At 41.2% G+C, this 19,527-nt stretch overlaps 2 protein-coding genes across 2 annotated transcripts in view; both read left to right on the top strand.

Moving 5' to 3' along the window:
* The first annotated feature begins 104 nt into the window (after window positions 1-104).
* On the top strand, window positions 105-16,726 carry top1b (DNA topoisomerase Ib). The gene is made up of 21 exons (XM_030055203.1): window positions 105-248; window positions 543-567; window positions 2,528-2,624; window positions 4,206-4,344; window positions 4,599-4,654; window positions 4,851-4,955; window positions 5,100-5,190; window positions 5,309-5,394; window positions 5,536-5,651; window positions 5,741-5,862; window positions 5,991-6,113; window positions 6,202-6,389; window positions 7,987-8,131; window positions 8,340-8,483; window positions 8,959-9,144; window positions 9,779-9,847; window positions 10,388-10,502; window positions 11,904-12,031; window positions 12,325-12,419; window positions 13,227-13,376; window positions 15,454-16,726. Exons 1-21 carry the CDS (start codon window positions 216-218, stop codon window positions 15,554-15,556), a joined length of 2,316 nt encoding a protein of 771 aa, XP_029911063.1. The 5' UTR covers window positions 105-215; the 3' UTR covers window positions 15,557-16,726.
* Window positions 16,610-19,527, top strand: part of plcg1 (phospholipase C, gamma 1) — a 31,173-nt gene continuing 28,255 nt past the window's right edge. Inside the window, exon 1 of the mRNA XM_030055198.1 lies at window positions 16,610-16,727. Coding sequence (XP_029911058.1) covers window positions 16,677-16,727 — 51 coding nt within the window. The 5' untranslated portion in view covers window positions 16,610-16,676. The remainder of the gene's footprint in view (window positions 16,728-19,527) is intronic.

Below are 19,527 nucleotides of genomic sequence, written 5' to 3' on the forward strand. Positions count from 1 at the left end.
GACTCAGATGTATGATATTTTGATACTGGGTCAGGTAGGAGCCCTCGCAGAGCATTTTCTCAGGTTTCCGACTGGTTTGAGCATGCGCAATCACTAAATATCAGGACTTCGTGTGCAGCGACTCCATTCCACACAGTCTGCCCAAGGCTTCTCCCAGCCTCGCATCCTCAACAGCTGTCTCCTGTACCTGTCTTACAAACAGAGACAACTTGACCATGAGCGGAGATCATGGACACAAAGACTCTCAGGTATCCCTCGATCAGTAGCTCTTGTGATTTCTGTCATAGTTAATTTGTCCCCTGATAATTAGTGACATCAGTGGCGAGTATTAATAATGTCATGATGGGAAATAGCGGATAAGTACACAAGTCGAGCCACTGTTTTTGCCATTACAGTAACAACTTGAAATGTGTGCGCTCGTTGCAGTTTATTGATGTGCGTTTAGAATTTATTTGCATGCCAATTCAAACTTGATGAAATAACCATGCTACCGGCGTTTAGAAAATAGAAATATTAAATGCCTTTGTTTTCGCAATTTTCAGGTCAATTCTGGATCTAAGGCAAGCGGTGAGTCCTCCGATGAGGATTTTTATTCATATTATGTTGGCTTTCACTCGGAATCGTGACCTGTCTACTGTTAGTTTATAAAGGACAGAAATGGCGTCCCAGAGACTAAGTCCCTTCTCCTCCACTCTCTTGCGGCTATTGTTCAAAAAGAGGGTCTCAAATTTGCACTTGCGCCCCTCCGTATTTTAATCTGAGGGGAAATTCTGAAAGCGTCCGGCATCGTGTTTATTTTGCATACTTTAGGTTTGTGATGTGTCTGTGCATTTATAGCTAATTTTGGAGCCGAAAGTGGCAGAATTGGGGTTGAGGACTTAGTCTCTGCGCCATTTTCTTTTTCTCTATCTAACAGCCAGGGCGCCGATCAGTGAGGCAACTGTCTGCCGTGATATGGAGGCGAAAGCTGGGAGCTTATCGCCTCTCCCAGCCTATATCTCAGCCCCTTCAGCAACTGCATAGCCTCCCGCTTACATCTTATTGCTGGAGAACATTTCCCTGCGGTTGCCCATTGGAGATCATTAAATTTTAGCTTTAAACTTTTAAGTCAAGAGAAAGAAAGTTGCACTGCATTATTAAAACCATACGCCTTGAGCTGTCATTTTTGCATAAATGGAAGATCCACACAGAATTGTGCATGCACCTCTGCAAAGTTTGGAGCACTTTTTCTCGGAGAATTTAGTCCCCGTCTCATGTGATGGAGAGGGAAACATCCCCCCTGGGAATTGTTTTGATTGATGTAAGTGTGTTATTGTTTCCTATGACAATAGCAGACCTTACCCGTTATTAAACTGCCATGACAACGGGACGCCACGAGGTGATGATCAAGTCCAGTGAGGTCTTCCCCAGAGAGGATTTCTATAGGCAGGAGACATACCAACAGGATCCCACTTTACAATCAAAGTTAACTTTTGATCACAGCTTGACCAGGCTGCCCTGACTCTTTCATTCTCCTGCTATTTGTGTTTCCCTGTTTTTTAAGTAAACAGGTCAGATGACTATTTATTGTTGAAAAACTGTTGTAATCCTGTGATAAATACTAGAAATAAACCATTATAGCTATAGATACAGTTACAGCAGAACAACCAAGTTCTTCTAGACATATTATTGGAATATTATGAGTATTATTGTACTCTGATAATGTTTTCCAGTATGCCTAAAGTGAAACTACAAAAAATGCCATAAGATTAGATGGTCACTATATCCACTGCTGAGTGCAAGTGATAAACTGTAAGTCCCTATAGGAATATTGAGTGTGATTTTTTTTTTTTTTTTTTTTTTAAGTTAGGGGAATGACACCTGTGTCATGTGGAGGTTCAGGCTCAGAAATCTGTTGGGCCAGCTGTATCACGTGTGTGTGCTGGGTGTGAAGCCACAGAGGGTATCCGTTATGTTTGGTTGTGATAATATGACAAACAGATAAACAGCTTCAATTTTTTTTCTTTTTTTGTGAGAGAGTGAGCTTCCATCTCTGCCCTCCTCTGCCGCCTCCCCCCCCCTTGCTCTGGCCTCTATCTTCCCACTCCTACCCCCTGAGTTTCCCACTCTCTGAATACAGGCCTGTGTTTCCTTTTTGGAGTGTGACTGTTAAAAGGAGGGTGGAACACAGATTGATTCATTCTTTTAAATGTCACACAGATATCCTTCCCTGCTGTCGGCTTACCACTGAATACAGTGAATTTTTTTTTTTTAATCGTTTTTATATTTGAGGAGCAGCTTATTGCTTGAATCGTGGTGCACTAGGAGAGCCGATAATCGAGTGTGTGCCTGCAATCTTATCTGACTCTGAACAGTAAAGGACATTATTTTATTTCTTACAGCCTTGCATCCTACCTCATGTGACACCTGTGTTTACAGACAACCACATGTAAAAGATTTGGATTCAGATTACACATTGATCAACATTTTTTTTTCTTCTTTTTTTGTGAGTGTTAATACATGATTTCATCTCTCATTTTTACCGCAGAAACTCACAAGCATAAAGACAAGCACAAAGACAAGGAACACAGACACAAAGACCATAAGAAAGACAAGGAGCGCGAAAAATCCAAGCACAGCAACAGGTAGGATCAAATTTGCCTCTTTTCTTTGTTTCCGTCCTTGCTCTCTTTTGCTCTCTTTTTCACTCGACTCTCACTTGACTGGTGTGAATTTGGAAGGCTCACACCCGTATTTTGAAATTGAATTTGCCTATAGCACATATTTTCTGCTGATATTAAAAAACTTTACATTTGACAGATTCAATGCCCCCAAATGATAATAATTCCAAATTTTATCCATGGCAGTGTGGAAATGCCTCTGAATTAGTATTTGAACCACATAGCCCTAAAAGTAATGGCAGGGTGAACCATACCACATTATGATATGCTTCTGCTTTTTAAAGATGAATTTATCTGCGGAAACGCTAATGAACAGTACAATGAAAAAATAAAATATGCAAATAGTGTTAAATTTACAATTTATGTTTTATGCAGCTGTGGTTGGTGAAGAATGACCGTCACATCATCAGAGAATGACATGGATAGCTGATATATTTAATAAAAGCCCATTATGTTTCATTTCATAAAAGCCAAATTCATCAAAATATGGTGTAACCTTAGATGTGAAGGTAGAAATCATTCCAAGTAGAGCCGCATCTTAATCAGCATAGCTGGTCAAATAGTTTTGGCATCTACAATTGGAAATTGGAACTACCTGTTGCATTTCATTGCCAAGTACTTCAAACAGGGTTTCTACACCTTTTCATAAGTCAAAGTCAAGCGTTTTCAAGGTGCATTTTCAAGCTTTTCCAGCACCTGTTTACGGCAACTCAAAATGATTACATCACTTCTTCATCGCAGTAAACCAGATGTTATTGTGCTATAAATAGAGGGGAGACAAATTAAAAGGAAAACACAACAAAGTTTCAAGTTTCAGAATGTGTCGCGAGCTCAGCCATTCGCACTTAATTCAAAGTCAAGCACTTTTCAAATGTTGAAAATGTAAAAATTCATGCATTCTCAAGGATTTCCAGCACCAACAAATTGAAGTATGAAAGGAGCTGAAATGGATGTGGTCTGTCATTAGTGTTCACCCGTGTCTTTGATTGTGAACAATAATGTGTTTATGATTTGCTGATCAACCTGTGTTAATGTTGAAAACATCTCTTTTATTCTGTGGATTGTTGCTGTCCCAACTCAATCTTTGCTGAGAAAAATCATGCGTTTGGATAGAACTCCCTACATTACCCCTCCTGCCCATATGAAGCATCAAGCAAAAATGCAAACCTTTCAGCAAACATGAAAGAGTCCCACAAAAATGTTGACTTAATTGAAACCAATGAAACGCTGCCATTTCAAATCAGTAAACTTAAGTCACAAGGATTCTGTGAAATCCACTGTAATGAATGGCATCTGCAGTGCATTTATTCGAGCCTTTGTGATATTTGTGGTTTTTTGTCTTACATGTGGTATAAATGCTCATGAGTTGCTGCGTGTTACTGGAGTCATGACTGTGGCAGTTGTTAATGGCAATGGCCCATGACACTGTAAAGTTGTTGTTGTTACTTGTTTTATGTTGTTGGCCGGCGGCGCTTTGTGGCTGAAATCCTTTGTGTCTGCGTCTGGTCCGTGTCTGACCTCTGGTGCTTGACCTCTGACCTCCAGCGAGCATAAGGAACACTCTGAGAAGAAACACAGAGACAAAGAGAAAGAGAAGCTGAAGCACAGCGACGGCAGCTCAGACAAGCACAGGGAAAAACACAAGGACAAAGACAAGGACAAAGAGAAGAGGAGAGAGGAGAAGGTTTGTTCGTCCTGCATGGAGCGAGTCAGTCGGACTCAGACCCAGAACCAAGTTTAAATACACATTTTAAATAGTAGATTCAAACCAGATTGATATTCTCCAACTTCTTGTTTAAAGTCTAGACTTTTGGGGAGTTAGCTTGCCTTCGGCCATCTGATTGAACTTTCTTCAAAGGTTTTCGGTTTGGACGTGGAGTATATTTTAATCATCAAAAGCCAAAGAGCAATCTGCTAATATTCTCCTGTTTCTTCCAGATTAAATCATCCCATGCTGACAAGCCTAAAAAGGAGAAAGAAAATGGATATGTAAGGTAAACCGTGTCTGGGGGTGAATTTAGATTAAAGAAGATGACTGACGTTGGGAAACAAAAGTACTTATATGACCGATGTAACCATAAGCAACTGTGGAAAGACGCAATTGAGCCCCGAGGATCTTACATGCTTATCACTATTATGCTCTGCACGGTAATTTTCAGTCTTTGTTGTTGTCTTCAATGTCTGACTCAGAGAGACGAGCCCTCCTGCCATTAAGAGTGAGCCTGAAGAAGATAATGGCTTTTACCCCTCTCCCAAACACAACAAGTCCTCCAAGAGAGAGTGTGATGACGAAGAGTGCGTATCACTCCGATGAGTCCACATCCGTATCTTCCACTTCCAGTTCTGTTACTATAGTTACACATTTTACCTTTTTTGGGCGATGTGTCCTCTAAGGCATGTTCCTGGATTCAAGTGGCTAATTGATGTATTTGCTTCCAGATTTGAATACAAGCCCAAAAAAGTCAAGACAGAAAATGACAAAAAGGCCAAAAAGAGAAAACAGGAGTATGAAGAGGACGAGGATGACGAGGTTTGTTATTTTTTTTTTTTTCTGCATATGAATTTTTGTATTCCTCCTCAAGTTCTCTTGGCGTGAATTTCTGGTATGTTCTCTTGGTTGATTCTTTTCTCTCCAAATGTTGTTTTAGGACATAAAACCCAAAAAGAAGACAAAAGACAAAAAGGGAGTAGAGGGGAAAAAAAACAAGAAGGAAGAAGAGGAGAAGTGGAAATGGTGAGATAATTGAGGGGACACATAGTTCTTTTCCTCAGGGAGTTGTGCACCAATGATAATTAGCTGATATGATTGAGAAGCAGATAGCAGATTTTTTTCATTCCTCTCTTGGGTTTTTCTTTTTGCGGTTTGGGTGATTAGGTGGGAGGAGGAAAGATATACTGATGGCTCCAAGTGGCGCTTCCTAGAACATAAGGGTCCTGTGTTCGCCCCACCATATGAGCCCTTGCCTGACAATGTCAGGTTTTTCTACGACGGTGAGTCTGCCTGCCTGTGTAAAAATTATTACTTAGAATATTATTTGTTAGTGACTTTGCTGATTTATCTCTCACTGTTTTATTTGAAGGAAAGAATATGAAACTGAGTGCTCCTGCTGAAGAGGTGGCCACATTTTTTGCCAAGATGCTGGATCATGAGTACACCACTAAGGACATCTTCAGGAAGAACTTCTTCAAGGACTGGAGGAAGGTGAGGAGGATAGACAGAAATGCTCAAGCGCCTCAAGGCAAGGCACATCACTAGAATCTACAGAGAGTGTGAAGTCCAAGTGTTTTTTTAAGTCGGACACTCCTCAGATCTCTGCTCTCTGATCCCAGGAAATGACACCTGAGGAGAAGTCAAAGCTCACTGACCTGAACAAGTGCAACTTTAGTGAAATGAATGAGTACTTTAAGGCCCAATCAGAAGCCAAGAAGCAGATGTCAAAAGAAGAGAAACAGGTAGGCCTGTATTCACATAGATTCAACACGTATGGAATCTATAGACATATTCTATTTTGAGTGCATATGTTTCGAACATATTGTTTAGAAAATCAAAGAGGAGAATGAGCGGGTGCTTCAGGAGTATGGTTACTGCATCATGGACAACCACAAAGAGAGGATCGGGAACTTCCGCATCGAGCCGCCGGGCCTCTTTAGAGGACGAGGAGACCATCCCAAGATGGGCATGCTAAAACGCCGCATCCGACCTGAAGACATCATCATCAACTGTAGCAAGTGGGTGCTCGTACCATCCTTTGTGTCATCATCATCATCATCATTGCCCTCACTGCAGTGACTTTTTTATTTTACACATTTACAGGTTGAACACGAAATGTGAAAGAAAAAGGTTGTCAAAGTTTTATGTAGTTCTGTATCTTTCCCACAAGGTGGCGCTATTGAGCCACCGCACACATGTAGGTCAGCTTGTCTGTTTTGGAGGGCAGGGTGTGAACTTGTGAACATGATCGTGAGAGAACATGTTAGGTGGATGTTTATGGGCGTTACATGTTCCTGACGTCATTCGTCTGCATTAAGGTGTCTTGACTTGTTACAGGCCGGAGTGTGTGTGTGTGTGTGTGTGTGTGTGTGTGTGTGTGTGTGTGTGCATGTGTGTGTGTGTGATGCTATTTTCTTGCTCTCTCCTTAGTTGTACAGTGTCTCAGCCACCCTCCACACACACCCCACCTCATGCGTCCCTTTCTCCCTCCCCTTGCTGTGTTTCTGCCCCCTCCCTCCTCCTCCTCCTCCTCCTTATCTCCCTCCACATCTTCTGGCTTCCATGTTGTGATTGCTGGATTTATTTATAGCAGCCTGGAATAATGTTCCTTTTATTGCCTCAGCTTCCGTGTGTGTCTCTGTATGTGTGGGAGTGTTTTTGGAAGGTTAATCTGCAGTGTGTGCAGTTGCTGTCATGTAGACACTAACAAAAGAATGTATGTGCTGTATGTGGCATGTACGGTATGGCAGACCGTCCACACACACACACACACACACACACACACACACGCACACACTTACAAACATGCCGACACTGTGTCAAAGGTAGTCTTCCTGTCAGAGTACGCTCTTTGTGTGGAGACAATAACTAACAAGCCAGAGGGCAAGCTGGCCTCCACATCACTGGCTATCAATGGGTTTTGTTTTACTGCGACATTTCTTTGTCCTCTATTGTCTAATAGCGGCTGTGTTTTGTCATATAATGTTAAAATGCAGGCTGTCCTCCAAGGTAAATTTATTGCCATGCGCATATAAATATACATATATTTTTTTAGATTAATGTCAGGCACTGTGATGCATGAAGATGACACTCAAACCTGACATTTCTTTTCAATGCAGTTATCACAAAAGGAACGATTTAATGCTGTTGAGCACTGTGAAAGCATCTTATACCTTCCTTACACCTAGAATACAAAATGCGCTTTGAGTAATCGGTTAGCTATCCAATTGTGTCGTAACTCATCGAAATCTAAGTGCAGACACAACCAAGGGGAATTTGAAACCCGACTGATCCAACCATCTACACATGTGGATTGATCATGGATTTCAAATGCCTCTTCGATGCTTCTAGGTGTGTGTACAGGTGGATTTTCATGTATTTAGACACGCTCTGGGTAGCTATTGGATGACTCAAGACGCATTATGTAAGTTTGGTGTAAACAGGGCCTTAGTGGATGTCTTTGACAGCCATCTGAACAGAGTGACAAAGTTAGACAAGGGGGCTAAACATAGTTGGATCTCAACTTCCACACGGAACTGCCAACCTGTGGGAAATGCTAAGCTGAAAAACATTTTCCGCTGGTTTCAAAGCTATTTCTGTCCACCTTTTCTGTAGGGACTCCAAGCAACCCAAACCTCCTCCAGGCACACGGTGGAAGGAGGTTCGCCATGACAACAAAGTGACCTGGCTGGTGTCCTGGACAGAAAACATCCAGGGGTCCATCAAATACATCATGTTGAACCCGAGCTCCAGGATCAAGGTACCTGTGACCTCTGACCTTGAGCCTCCAGCCTCTCTTTCAGTCCTGTCTTGATCCTAATCCTAAATATTTGACCATTTGACCCCTTCACCACAATATGATCTGTGTCTCTCCCTCTTTATCAAACTATGATACTGTCCTCCAAATCGACATCGACCAGAAACAACCCTTCCTGTGTGTGTGTGTGTGTGTGTGTACGCGTGTCTAGGGGGAGAAGGACTGGCAGAAGTATGAGACAGCCCGACGATTGAAGAAGTGTGTGGACCGCATCCGTGCCCAGTATCGTGACGACTGGAAGTCAAAAGAGATGAGAATCAGGCAGAGAGCTGTCGCCCTCTACTTCATTGACAAGGTGAGGAGAATTACACTATCATCATCATCATCATTATTATTATCACAGACTGTATTTATGTAGCACCTCAAAGTGCAAAGTGCTATACAGGAGAAACAATAGAAAACAATAGTACAAGTATTTAAAAAAAAAGAAGACAAAAAAAATCCAGTGTTAGGTCCAAGGCTGGATTGCATTTCACACTGCATGGCATGATTTCAGCTTTTTTATGGAGTGTGAAATTTATCAGCAAACGATTGTTTCCCTCAATGCATGCTTTCATTTTGCTCTCTAGTCAGTGAAACACTGAGATTTTACTGGGTTTTTTTTGTTTTGTTTTGTTTTGTTTTTATTTTTTTTTATGGTTTCTGGGATCCCTTGCAGTTCCCATACCCCACTTTGAGAACTCAGTTTAGAAAGTAGAAGTAAATGCTGAGCAGATGACCATGTGCTTTATTCTAGATGACAATCATAATGCGTGTTGTGTCTCTTGTAGCTGGCGCTGAGGGCGGGTAACGAGAAGGAGGAGGGCGAGACGGCGGACACAGTTGGCTGCTGCTCTCTGAGGGTGGAGCACATCAAACTGTACCCCAAGATCGATGAGCAGGAGTATGTGGTGGAGTTTGACTTCCTGGGAAAGGACTCCATCCGCTATTACAACAAGATCCCCGTGGAGAAGAGGGTGAGAAGAGAGAGAGGGGACAGGAACATCAGGGAGGGAGGGAGAGAAGAGGAAAAGTTGCAGTTGAAGGGGGAAAGAAGGTATAGATAATTGAAGACTGGCGGTGAGATTGAAACAGGTTTTTTCTTTTGTGCAGAAGGCATTAGAGCGGATTTGACAGATATATGGGCTTAGTGTTAATGAGATCATAAGAAGATGAAGTGTGTGTGTGTGTGTGTGTGCACACACACTCGTGTGTGTCACCGGGAGGATGTTTGCACAGACAGGTGATCCAGGCCCTAAAGGCTTTCCGTCAGCTCTGCCTCAAGGGGTGTTCTGTTTCCTGCTATTACTGGCACACACATGCAACACACACATGCAGCACACACAGGACATCTTACATTTTCCCCTCACACACTTTTAAACGCACAACTAGGCCTTGTGTGTGTATGCTTCCACACTCTCTCACACACATATACAAAAAAAAAAACACACTAACTTGTACAATACCACCTGCGCCTGTGAGGCTGAACAGGAATAAGATGGCGCCCTCATCTGGCAGCAATGTGATAGTATCTGTATGAGAATTCATAAGAACACTGAAGTGTGAAGTGTAGACAGGGTTATTAAATGAACCTATGTTTTTTTGCATCAGGTCTTCAAGAATCTTCAGTTGTTCCTGGAGAACAAGCAGCCTGAAGACGACCTCTTCGACAGACTCAACGTGAGACACACACACACTCACACACACACACACACACACATACACACAGACACACGAGTATCAGCCCTCAGAGCTTTACTCCATTTTACTTGATTAAATCGTAAAGGAAATTACCAAAATACAAAAAACATATTCGTGCACATAGTCCTAGTGCAGTCTATAATTTAAATAGTTTCTGTGTGATTTGGTGGGGTTTCCAGTCTGCCACGATCTTCCCTGTCTCAGTGGGACTGGATGGATATTTCTTTATGGACTTCAAATTGCAAAACTTCTCCCAAAACTCTTCCCATAACCCACAGCCCTTGGTGGTGAAGTGTTTCATTGGGTACTATTTTCAGCCAAAGAACACGGGCAAACTGCATTCACACCCAAAGAGTATGGATTAGAGGCAGATTAATACAGTTGTCCAGCAAGTGGGGAAATATATATTTTATTGCAATTAGGGTAAATTGCTCCCTAAAAATAAAAGAATAATGTTGATCTAATTGTTCCTCTCCATATCGCTCTTCCTCCTCCACCTCCTCTCTTCCTCTCCTGCAGACGTCTATTCTGAATAAGCATTTACAGGAGCTGATGGATGGTCTGACAGCCAAGGTCTTCCGAACCTACAACGCCTCCATCACCCTGCAGCAGCAGCTTAAAGAACTAACCTGCCGTAAGTGACAGCAACCTCGGGCAGACAAAAACGCAGCTCACCAGAACAGCAGCGTTCATGTTGTATCGTTTCCAAGCACAGCAAAGCACTGCAAGGTAGTAAAGCAAAGGCTCCTGGTCCCATCTGGTTCTGAACACAAGCGGACAGCCCTCAGTGCGTCCGTTCACACCTGGCATTGAAATGCTTCTCCGCCTGCCCACTTGTGATTGGAGCTCACTTTCCCGCTCCATATGCAAATAAACATGTATCATTTCAGAGAGAGAGAGAGAGAGTAAAATTAACAGACAGCAGGCATTTAACAGAAGGAGACAGGCATGCTGACTCCTGCCTCATTTTAATGTACTGTCAATTACTGAAGACGCATTTACAGGCTTGACCCGATCACATTCAGGGTCAGATTATTTAATTATTGCAGTGGGTCAAAGAGGGTTCTCACTTAGGTGGATAAATTGATCTGTAATATTTCTGTACTATTCCTGTTGTAACTGCAACGTGCACATGAATCACATTGTGGCCTGTAATATTTCTGTAGTATTCCTATAGTAACTCTATTGCGTGGAGGGTTAGGAAGAATGTGTTTAATCAACCCGGGGCATGACATTAAATTTTCTTTATGGAAGAAAAACCCTGCATATTGTCAATACATGTTTTAGAGACCCCACAAAATTTCTTGCATCATGCTTTTAGAGGAGCTCATGTCTTATTAAGGGGAGCTGAACTCCTCCTGGCTCCCCTGCAGTTCCACCCTGCAGGTAGACAATTTGTGTTTTTATTCATTACACAGCTGCTTTATAGCCGACCTGCTTTTCTGTTGGAAAAGTGATGATCTGGCCGGTGTCAGGGGTGTTGGGCTGGACAAGACAGAGGACGTCAGATTTGTAGGCGGTCCCCTCTTTCAAGGATATATACAGTAAACTAGTATTGAAACTCAGAGCTGCGACACAGGGGTGGTAAACGTTGGGAATAAAAAAAAAATGTATGAAAAAGACCAGAGAAATTTTGTTTATGGTCCTGATACACAATGACAGGCAATTTTACAAACACCTCACATTTTACATACATGTAAGGTTTGTGGTTGTAAGGAATGATAGGCCTAGTTAACCTGTACAGTCACTGCACATCATACTCTACACAGAAGTCAGCTGTCAAATCCAGTCAAGAAATTAATGTCTGTAACAAGAAATGAAAAAAAAAAAAAAAAAAAAAAAAAGTAGGAACCGTGTAAGCATGTTTAAAAACATCAGTCCAGAGGGAAACCTGATAATCATCATGCATCATGTGGCAGTTATAAAACACTGCATGAAATACTGCATGTAAATCCTTTTTCATAGTTTAACACTCCTCTGTTTCCTCCTCTCCTGTATCTTTCTGTCCTTGCCCGGCTTCTCTGTGGATCTCCAGCGGATGACAGCATCCCAGCTAAGATCCTGTCATACAACCGAGCCAACCGGGCGGTGGCCATCCTCTGTAACCACCAGAGAGCTCCACCCAAAACCTTTGAGAAGTCCATGCAGAATCTTCAGACAAAGGTAAAGCCCAGCGATCCACTTTCCTTCACCTTCCTCCTCAGTCTTTATTTTTTCTTTTTTTAATTGACTGTAGTGGCATACCTCCATAAACACTGACATCTGGATGCGAACATGCAGTGTGACCTCAGCTGCAGCCGTGTTTCCAGTTAGGAAATGTATTGTCTGGGGGCCCTTTTGTGTGTGTATGTGTGTGTGTGTGTGTGTGTTTTCTCATATTGCAGTATACAGTTACTCACTCTCTATATCACCACAGATTATCGCATTCATGGCGTGCGTTTTTATGCTGATTGCAGATAGACGAGAAACAGAAGCAGCTGTCCACAGCCAGGAAGCAGCTGAAGACGGCCAAGGCTGATCACAAGGCTTCTCATGATGACAAGAGCAAAAAGTAAGAGCAGCAGAGACCATCGGACTCAGCTTGGTCAAGACATATAGTTGCATCTGCCTCCTCCCTGTATACCTCTCTTTTTCTGTCTTTTTCTATATATTTCTATCTTTCAGTTCTGTTATAATAACTTCAAAGGTATGAAATGCAAATGTACTTATTTTCAAATCACATATACATAGAGCTGGGTGCTAAACTTAGATACTTTTATGGCACTGACCAAATTGCTTCAATACTATCAAGCATCGAAAAATGCCGTGGTGCCGAGATTTGGTCCTGAATGTCATTTGGTACCAGATTCCAAGAGGTAAATCTCGTCAGCATCAGTGAGCCAATAAACATGCAGCATGCTTGTCCCAAGATCTGATAATGCAGGTGATTGGCTGTCTACCATCACAGACAGCCAATGCTGAAAAAGACACAACGTTACACCCAGAGATGTTATAAAATTGATTTTATAACTAGATTTTAAACAGTTGGTATCAAAAAAAAGGATTGCTCAGGACCTGATATCACATTCAAGTTATTGATACCACTACTGGTATTGAAAATGTCTGAACAGTACCCAGTCCTATGTAAACAATATGAGTACAAATTAAAATGGTTGTGACAGCACTACCTAAAAAGACAAGTGAAGTCATTCCTAGCTAAGAGACCTCTTCACCAAATAATAAACCAAACAATTTTTATTATGACAATATTTTCTTTTTTCTCGTTTTTCAGTGTCTCTGTGTTTTTGAATTATGACAAGTAAAGTTGTATGTTGCAGCTATTGTGGCTAATGTGTGTGTGTGTGTGTGTGTCTATCAGGGCCGTGGAAGTGAAGCGTAAGGCCGTCCAGAGGATAGAGGAGCAGCTGATGAAGCTGCAGGTTCAGGCCACAGACAGAGAGGAGAACAAGCAAATCGCTCTGGGCACCTCCAAGCTCAACTACCTGGACCCGCGCATCTCTGTCGCATGGTATTCATCTAGCAGAGAGGAAGCTGCATGTTTTCCTTTATTAACTGTAGTGATGTTTGATCACAGGTGTCACTAACATGAAAAAACCAAAACAAGACACTCAATGAGTTTAAATGAGTAAACCACCCACTGTTTAATAGGCTGGCTTTGACTATGAGTGTGTGTGCGTGTGTGTGTGTGTGTGTGTGTGTGTGGGGCGGGGGGCCTACGTCGGTGACAGAAAGGCAGGAAATGCGCTTGCATTGTGGGAAAAGGAGCAGCACAAGCAAAAAAGCTAACGGCTGCAGAAGGAAAATCAGAGGAAGAAAAGTGTGTGAGTGTGAGGAACAATAGGTTTTGTTTGTGAGGCCGGGGAGCGTCCCCACACAGCACTCCTTCCTCCATGTGGGAAGGCAATGAGGAGATGTGTGTAGCTGAATGGAGGCCCAGGCCGCAGTGCAGGGGAACAGCGCTTCGCCCCGCGTAACCCTTGCCCCGCTGCTATTTACGGAGAGCCTCCTCCCCGAGCACAATGGATACAGGAATGCTCCGCGTTTTATGTGGCTGCAAGGCATCAGGGATGGGGTGTCCCCTCGTAGGGTGGTGCATGGGAACCTGGTGCACACTGTAGCTCCGTGTGTGTGTGTGTGTGTGTGTGTGTGTATGTGTGACAGAGGTGAAGAAGAAGAACTGAATTAGCTCAGTTGGTAGCAGAGCCGTCTATCACTTTGTCGTGCACAACTTTTAGTAGATTTGACAATTAAAATAAAAGAGGAACATGGTGTCATTTTAAGCAGCCGGTATGGGAATCACTATAATGTGATGTAAAAATCAATCTAGAGATATTTCTGCACATGTGAGGATTTCATATTGAAACAACAGTGGTCAAATTTCCCATGCTGGCTAGCTATGGTCAAATTCAGGCCAAATATGTTACTTTAAAACGTGAACTTTTATCCTTTTATGAAATGCTTTGATTTTTTCTTTCTTTCTTTTCATTTATTTGCAAGAGACACGGTCCACCACAGACACAAAATATTTGTAGAAATACATGAGTGAGAAAAGATAATGATTTAAAATTAAGCAAAAAAAAAAAACTATCAAGATTTCTGAAAGAATAAAATAAAATAAAATAAAATATGATATGATGATGAGTATATATCCAAATATTTTGCAGATCCAATCATTAGTTATGAATTATTATCCTGCTAGCTGAGCCCCACCAGCAATCTCAGTACAAGTCAAGCCAAGACGAGTCAATACATTTATTAAGAAAAATGCTTTGCTTGATGAGATACCTTAGTTTACAATGTTTTTCAAAATCCTTTACATAATAAATGTATTTCAGGATGCACACATTGTACTGTTGGTGAATCATATTGTAAATAATTTTACAGGTATTGCAATATGATTCACAACTTTAGTATGAATGATCATTTTTGCATTATAATTTCTTATTTTCACTGTAAAAGCTGTTAAAATGATGATGGTGTGATATTTGCTGGGGGTCTGTATCAAAACCTAGCTGTTTTCTTACATCTGGAGGATCCATTTTGTAGACCACGGCCTCTCTGTTGCACCGTAATACTGTATTTACAACATCAAAATATTGCTGCTTCTTATGATTTGGATTTTGCACTTGGCCATATTGCAATTTCAATAGTATTGCGATTAATTGTGCAGAAGAGTGGGACACAGCTGCACTGTTCAATGTTGGGCTGAGTGGAGTACGAGTAGGGAACGTGGGCGTTTGAAGATCTTAATAAATTGTATTCTCTTTAAAAAAAAAAAAAAAAATACTATCCTTTCCATGAACGAGCCATGTGATTTTTGAATCGGTGGCCCAGCTGTGTGTCTCACTGGCAGATGAAGGACTTGGACGTCTGAAAGTTGAAGGAGACTCACTTGTGAGAGGAAGTGACACCTGTAACACGAGTGTAAATGTTAGTATAAAGGCCGAGTGTGCGCATGGTTTCTGAAGACAATGGGAGGGTTATGAGAGGAAGAGAGGGAAAGTGAAGGCTTTTTTTAGCCGGGCTTTATTTTAGAGAGTTCCTTTGTTTATTCCCCTGACTGATCCATCTTCTCTCCTGCCCAGGTGCAAGAAGTGGGGCATCCCCGTCGAGAAGATCTACAACAAAACCCAGCGGGAGAAGTTCGCCTGGGCGATCGACATGGCCGAAGACGACTATGAGTTTTAGACACGCTATTATTAACCCTTCTCCCTTTTCTACCCATGCCTTTGATTGTGGAGCTGGTTTGTAGTTCATGTCAATGATTCCACTGTGTGGTTACTCCGGGGGCGTGAGGGAGGGAGGAAAGACTTTGACGGCGCCGAGTGAGAGCTGATCAATAATTGTTCTGTATATAGGGATTGATTGTGGATATAGGAAAATAATTCCAAGCAATTGACCAAGCTGCCAAAGGGCATCTACAAAAATTTACAGCAGTATGTTTGTAGCTGCCCACGATCAAACGACTATGAACACGTTGCTATGATCTTTTGTCTGCTAGGACTGTACTGAAATTTTTAAGCCATCAGATTTATTGAAAAATTCTATATTCTAATAGAATAATGAATTAATAGGTCATCGATTTTCCACTCTTTATCAAGAAGATACATGGCCAGGGTGTTTGCGTGAGAGACTGTGAGAAGCATCATGAGAGAGGCAATACGATGAATTTCAATTTGTAGAATTATGGTGTGAGAGATCAGTAAAAATGAGCCCGATAGAGTGACGACAACGTGAAGAATAGAAACCCTAACACTATGCTTACATTATTATTAGCACACAGAATGTCGTCTTTTTTCCATTAGTTTTTGATTTTTGCTGTTTATTTCAGGGATGTATATATGTATTATTTTCATTTTTTTTCCAGTAACTATTCAGTGTTTTATAAAAAAAAAAAAAAATGTGTGCTTGTATGCAGTGTCAGCGAAAAGCTCTCTTTGCGTTTATATGCAAGTCGTGTGTGTCAATTTTTTTTTTTTTTTTTCAGAGAACGAGAAATTACATTCCTCTTGGTTACTTGAAACGGCTTATATCACAACTTCTGTTTGGTGCAAGAGCTATAAAAGACTGTTCTTCCAAAAAGAAAAAAGTAATGTGAGGGGATGTGGGTTTTGCCAAAAAAAAAAAAATCAAAAAAAAAAAAAAAAATCACCCAAATCCATCATTTTAGTGTGTTTTTTGTATCACTGTGAGTAAGCAAAAAGTGTCCTCCTTGAGTTAATTTTTAAATGTGAATCGATAGTCTGACTTTTGTCATTATTAATATTTGTTGCCACACGCTCATTTTAATGAACTCCTGTTTGGTTGAATGCTTATTGTTTCAGGCTTTGTAGTTTTTAGAATAAAACATCAACCTCGTGTCTTTTGTCTGTGTGGTTTGTTCCGGCTTTGCTGTTTTGTTTCTCCCCCCTCCTCCTCCTCCTCTTTAGATTTACTCTTTCGAGATGAAGGGCGCTCTAATTTCATGAAGAAGGAGCTCATGAGTGGCGTGAACTGTGAACCATGAGAGCAGCGACACAATAGTGCATTCAAGTCATGAGGAGGAATGCAGGGAAACCAAATGTGTGTGTGTGAGAGAGAGAAAGAGCGAGAGAGGGAGAGAAAGAAAAACAGCTGTTTCTCTAAATATACAAAGAGAAACCTAATCCTGTCAGATAAGTAACTGTGGCCAGCCAGGGGTCAGAGGTCACAGTCCAGTCCCCTGTGATCTAATTGACTTTTGGGGGCTGAGGTGGCGATAATCACCACAGGCGCATGCTTAGTTGGATGTGGAGTTATTAGGGATAAAGAGCACTGTTTTAGACAATGTGTGTGCTTCTTTATGAGTATGCTCTAAGATAAGTAGGACAATATGTATTTTTTTTTTTTTTTTAAATGAGGCCACATGTGGTTTGGTGCAGCAGCAGGTGTGAGCAGGACTGTTGTGCTGCAGCTAAATACGTTTGTCACACACAAAATGAGCCAGACGGCTTTTCACACCCTTTTCTCTGCAGCTATTTAGGCATGAAATAACAGGCCAATACAAGTGTTATTAATGGAGTAAATAAAGAGTGTATTCCATTTAATGCAGCAGAGCCTTTCCAGTGAGACGGCAATAGCAGCACACCCACCCCTGTCACACCTCAATGGAACAGAGCCAGAGTTAGTATCACTGGTCACACCTGCATGTGCCAAACTGTTTCATATCAGAATGGCTGCTGTGGGGAAAAAAAGGGTCTGTTGGATGTGCACTCATTTTCTAGAGATTTATCACCTGAATGGACAGTTTTGCTTGAACAACGTCACACAAAAACAAAAGTTGGCATTCTCTAAAAGACTTGCTTACGTTAAGGCCAGACTTGCGATTTCTGCACATTTGCTGTCATCATGTCCCTTTTGCAAATGATGCTTAATAACATCTATGTAATCTGCAAACATCATCTTCCATCTGCCATCTTTTATATCATCAAATACTCTTGTGTGCAATGTATGGAGAACCTGCATGCCTTTAGAAAATTGTGTTTGCTCTCTGTGCATTTACATGTGATTAATTACATGGTACAGAAATACATTTGCAGTATTAAAATACTTATGCTGTACATATTTACATAACATTTGAAATGGAATATATTAATAATGATTTTATGTAGAAATAAGCACATTTCAGGATACAGCATTTTGAAATATAGGTCAGACTTTATATATTTAGTTATGCTTTTTTTTCCATCTACAAGGTGAAATGAACTAGGCCAAGTTGCCGCCACTGTTAGACATTTTAACTCAGTACTGCACCAGACTACTCGTTTCAAACCTTTAAGTTCATCCCAGTTTCAACTACTGACACACTAATTAATGTCATTTCTTTCCTAGTTCATCCTTGGCAGCAGTTCATCTTTCCTACATGATCATAATTAGATCATTTGTGTTGATGTGCAGTGGACAAATCAAAGTGAACCTTTCTTTAATTTCTTTTCTAAACTAGTTCTGTGTGAGGAGATTGATTCTGACAAAAACAAAAGCAAGGTAACAGGACGGGGAAAGAAAATTACACTGCATAAATCAGCAGCAATCTTTTATTTAAAAGCGATGAGAGCAAAAGTTGGGGGTTGATTAGTTTCATTAGATTATCGCTAACAGGGGAAAGTAATTACTGAGTTACATGTTACACTTCCGACAAGAGGAGAGTGTAGGCTGGTCAACGGAGACAATTTTCTACTCCTGGTCGCACGGAGCAAACCACTAATTGTCACTTGATGAGGGTGAAGTTGCATCCAGAGTGTGCAGAGCTGCTGCGTCTTTAAGAGGCCGATCCAGCAGCGCTTTGTTGGGCAGGAGCGCTCGGAGGTGGAGGCTGCGTCAAGTTACACAGAGACACCAAAGGCATGCACAGGAAAACAGATTATATTGTCTTCAAAATAAAGGCATGAAGGTGATTTGTTTAAAACTCAGGCGAGCAAAATGAACGTGAACAGGACCAGGTGCCTCCCAAAGGTGCCAGCACGTCTCCTTCATCATGTCCCCATATTCCAGGATCATAACTCTCCCACACACAAAGAGCAACGACAAAATCCTCTGAAGTTTTCTTTTTGCTGCAATCTGAATGGTTTTCAAAATAAGGCCCTCAGCAAAATGAGCGCTACTTTTAATTCACTATAGTTTATTTCACTAGATATTGTTATGATACAAAATGTGTGAGTGACCATTTTAACATCATATAAGAGGAGTGAAACCAGGAGCTCATGCAGAGAAGAGATTCTCTGGTAGTGGAAACTGCAGTGTACTAAGTAATCATAGTAAACCAGGAAAAAAAAAAAAAAAAAAAAAAAAAAAAAAAAAAAACAGCAGAAAAGACATGTGGTTAATTAAAAAAGCAGCTGCATCCCAGTGAGACACTAGTGCCCTGATGAAGACCTACTTGGTTGAAATGCCTTGGCTCACAGCATTTTAATAAAGGCTTTTTAATCACCTTGGCCCTCATCTTGTTCTTAAGTGTCTTGATAAAGGACACTTTTATTTATTTATTTATTTTTATTCCTGTGTAGGCTACTGTTAGGTATCCTGGCAGGTATCCTTTTAGCTTGTTCCACCATTTTTACATTATGTTTTAATTACACCACTTTCATTGTTCAAGAATGACATGTAAACAATATTATACAAAACAAAATTCCTTTTCACATCAA

This window comes from Myripristis murdjan, chromosome 7 (assembly GCF_902150065.1).
Source record: "Myripristis murdjan chromosome 7, fMyrMur1.1, whole genome shotgun sequence".
NCBI lineage: Eukaryota > Metazoa > Chordata > Actinopteri > Holocentriformes > Holocentridae > Myripristis > Myripristis murdjan.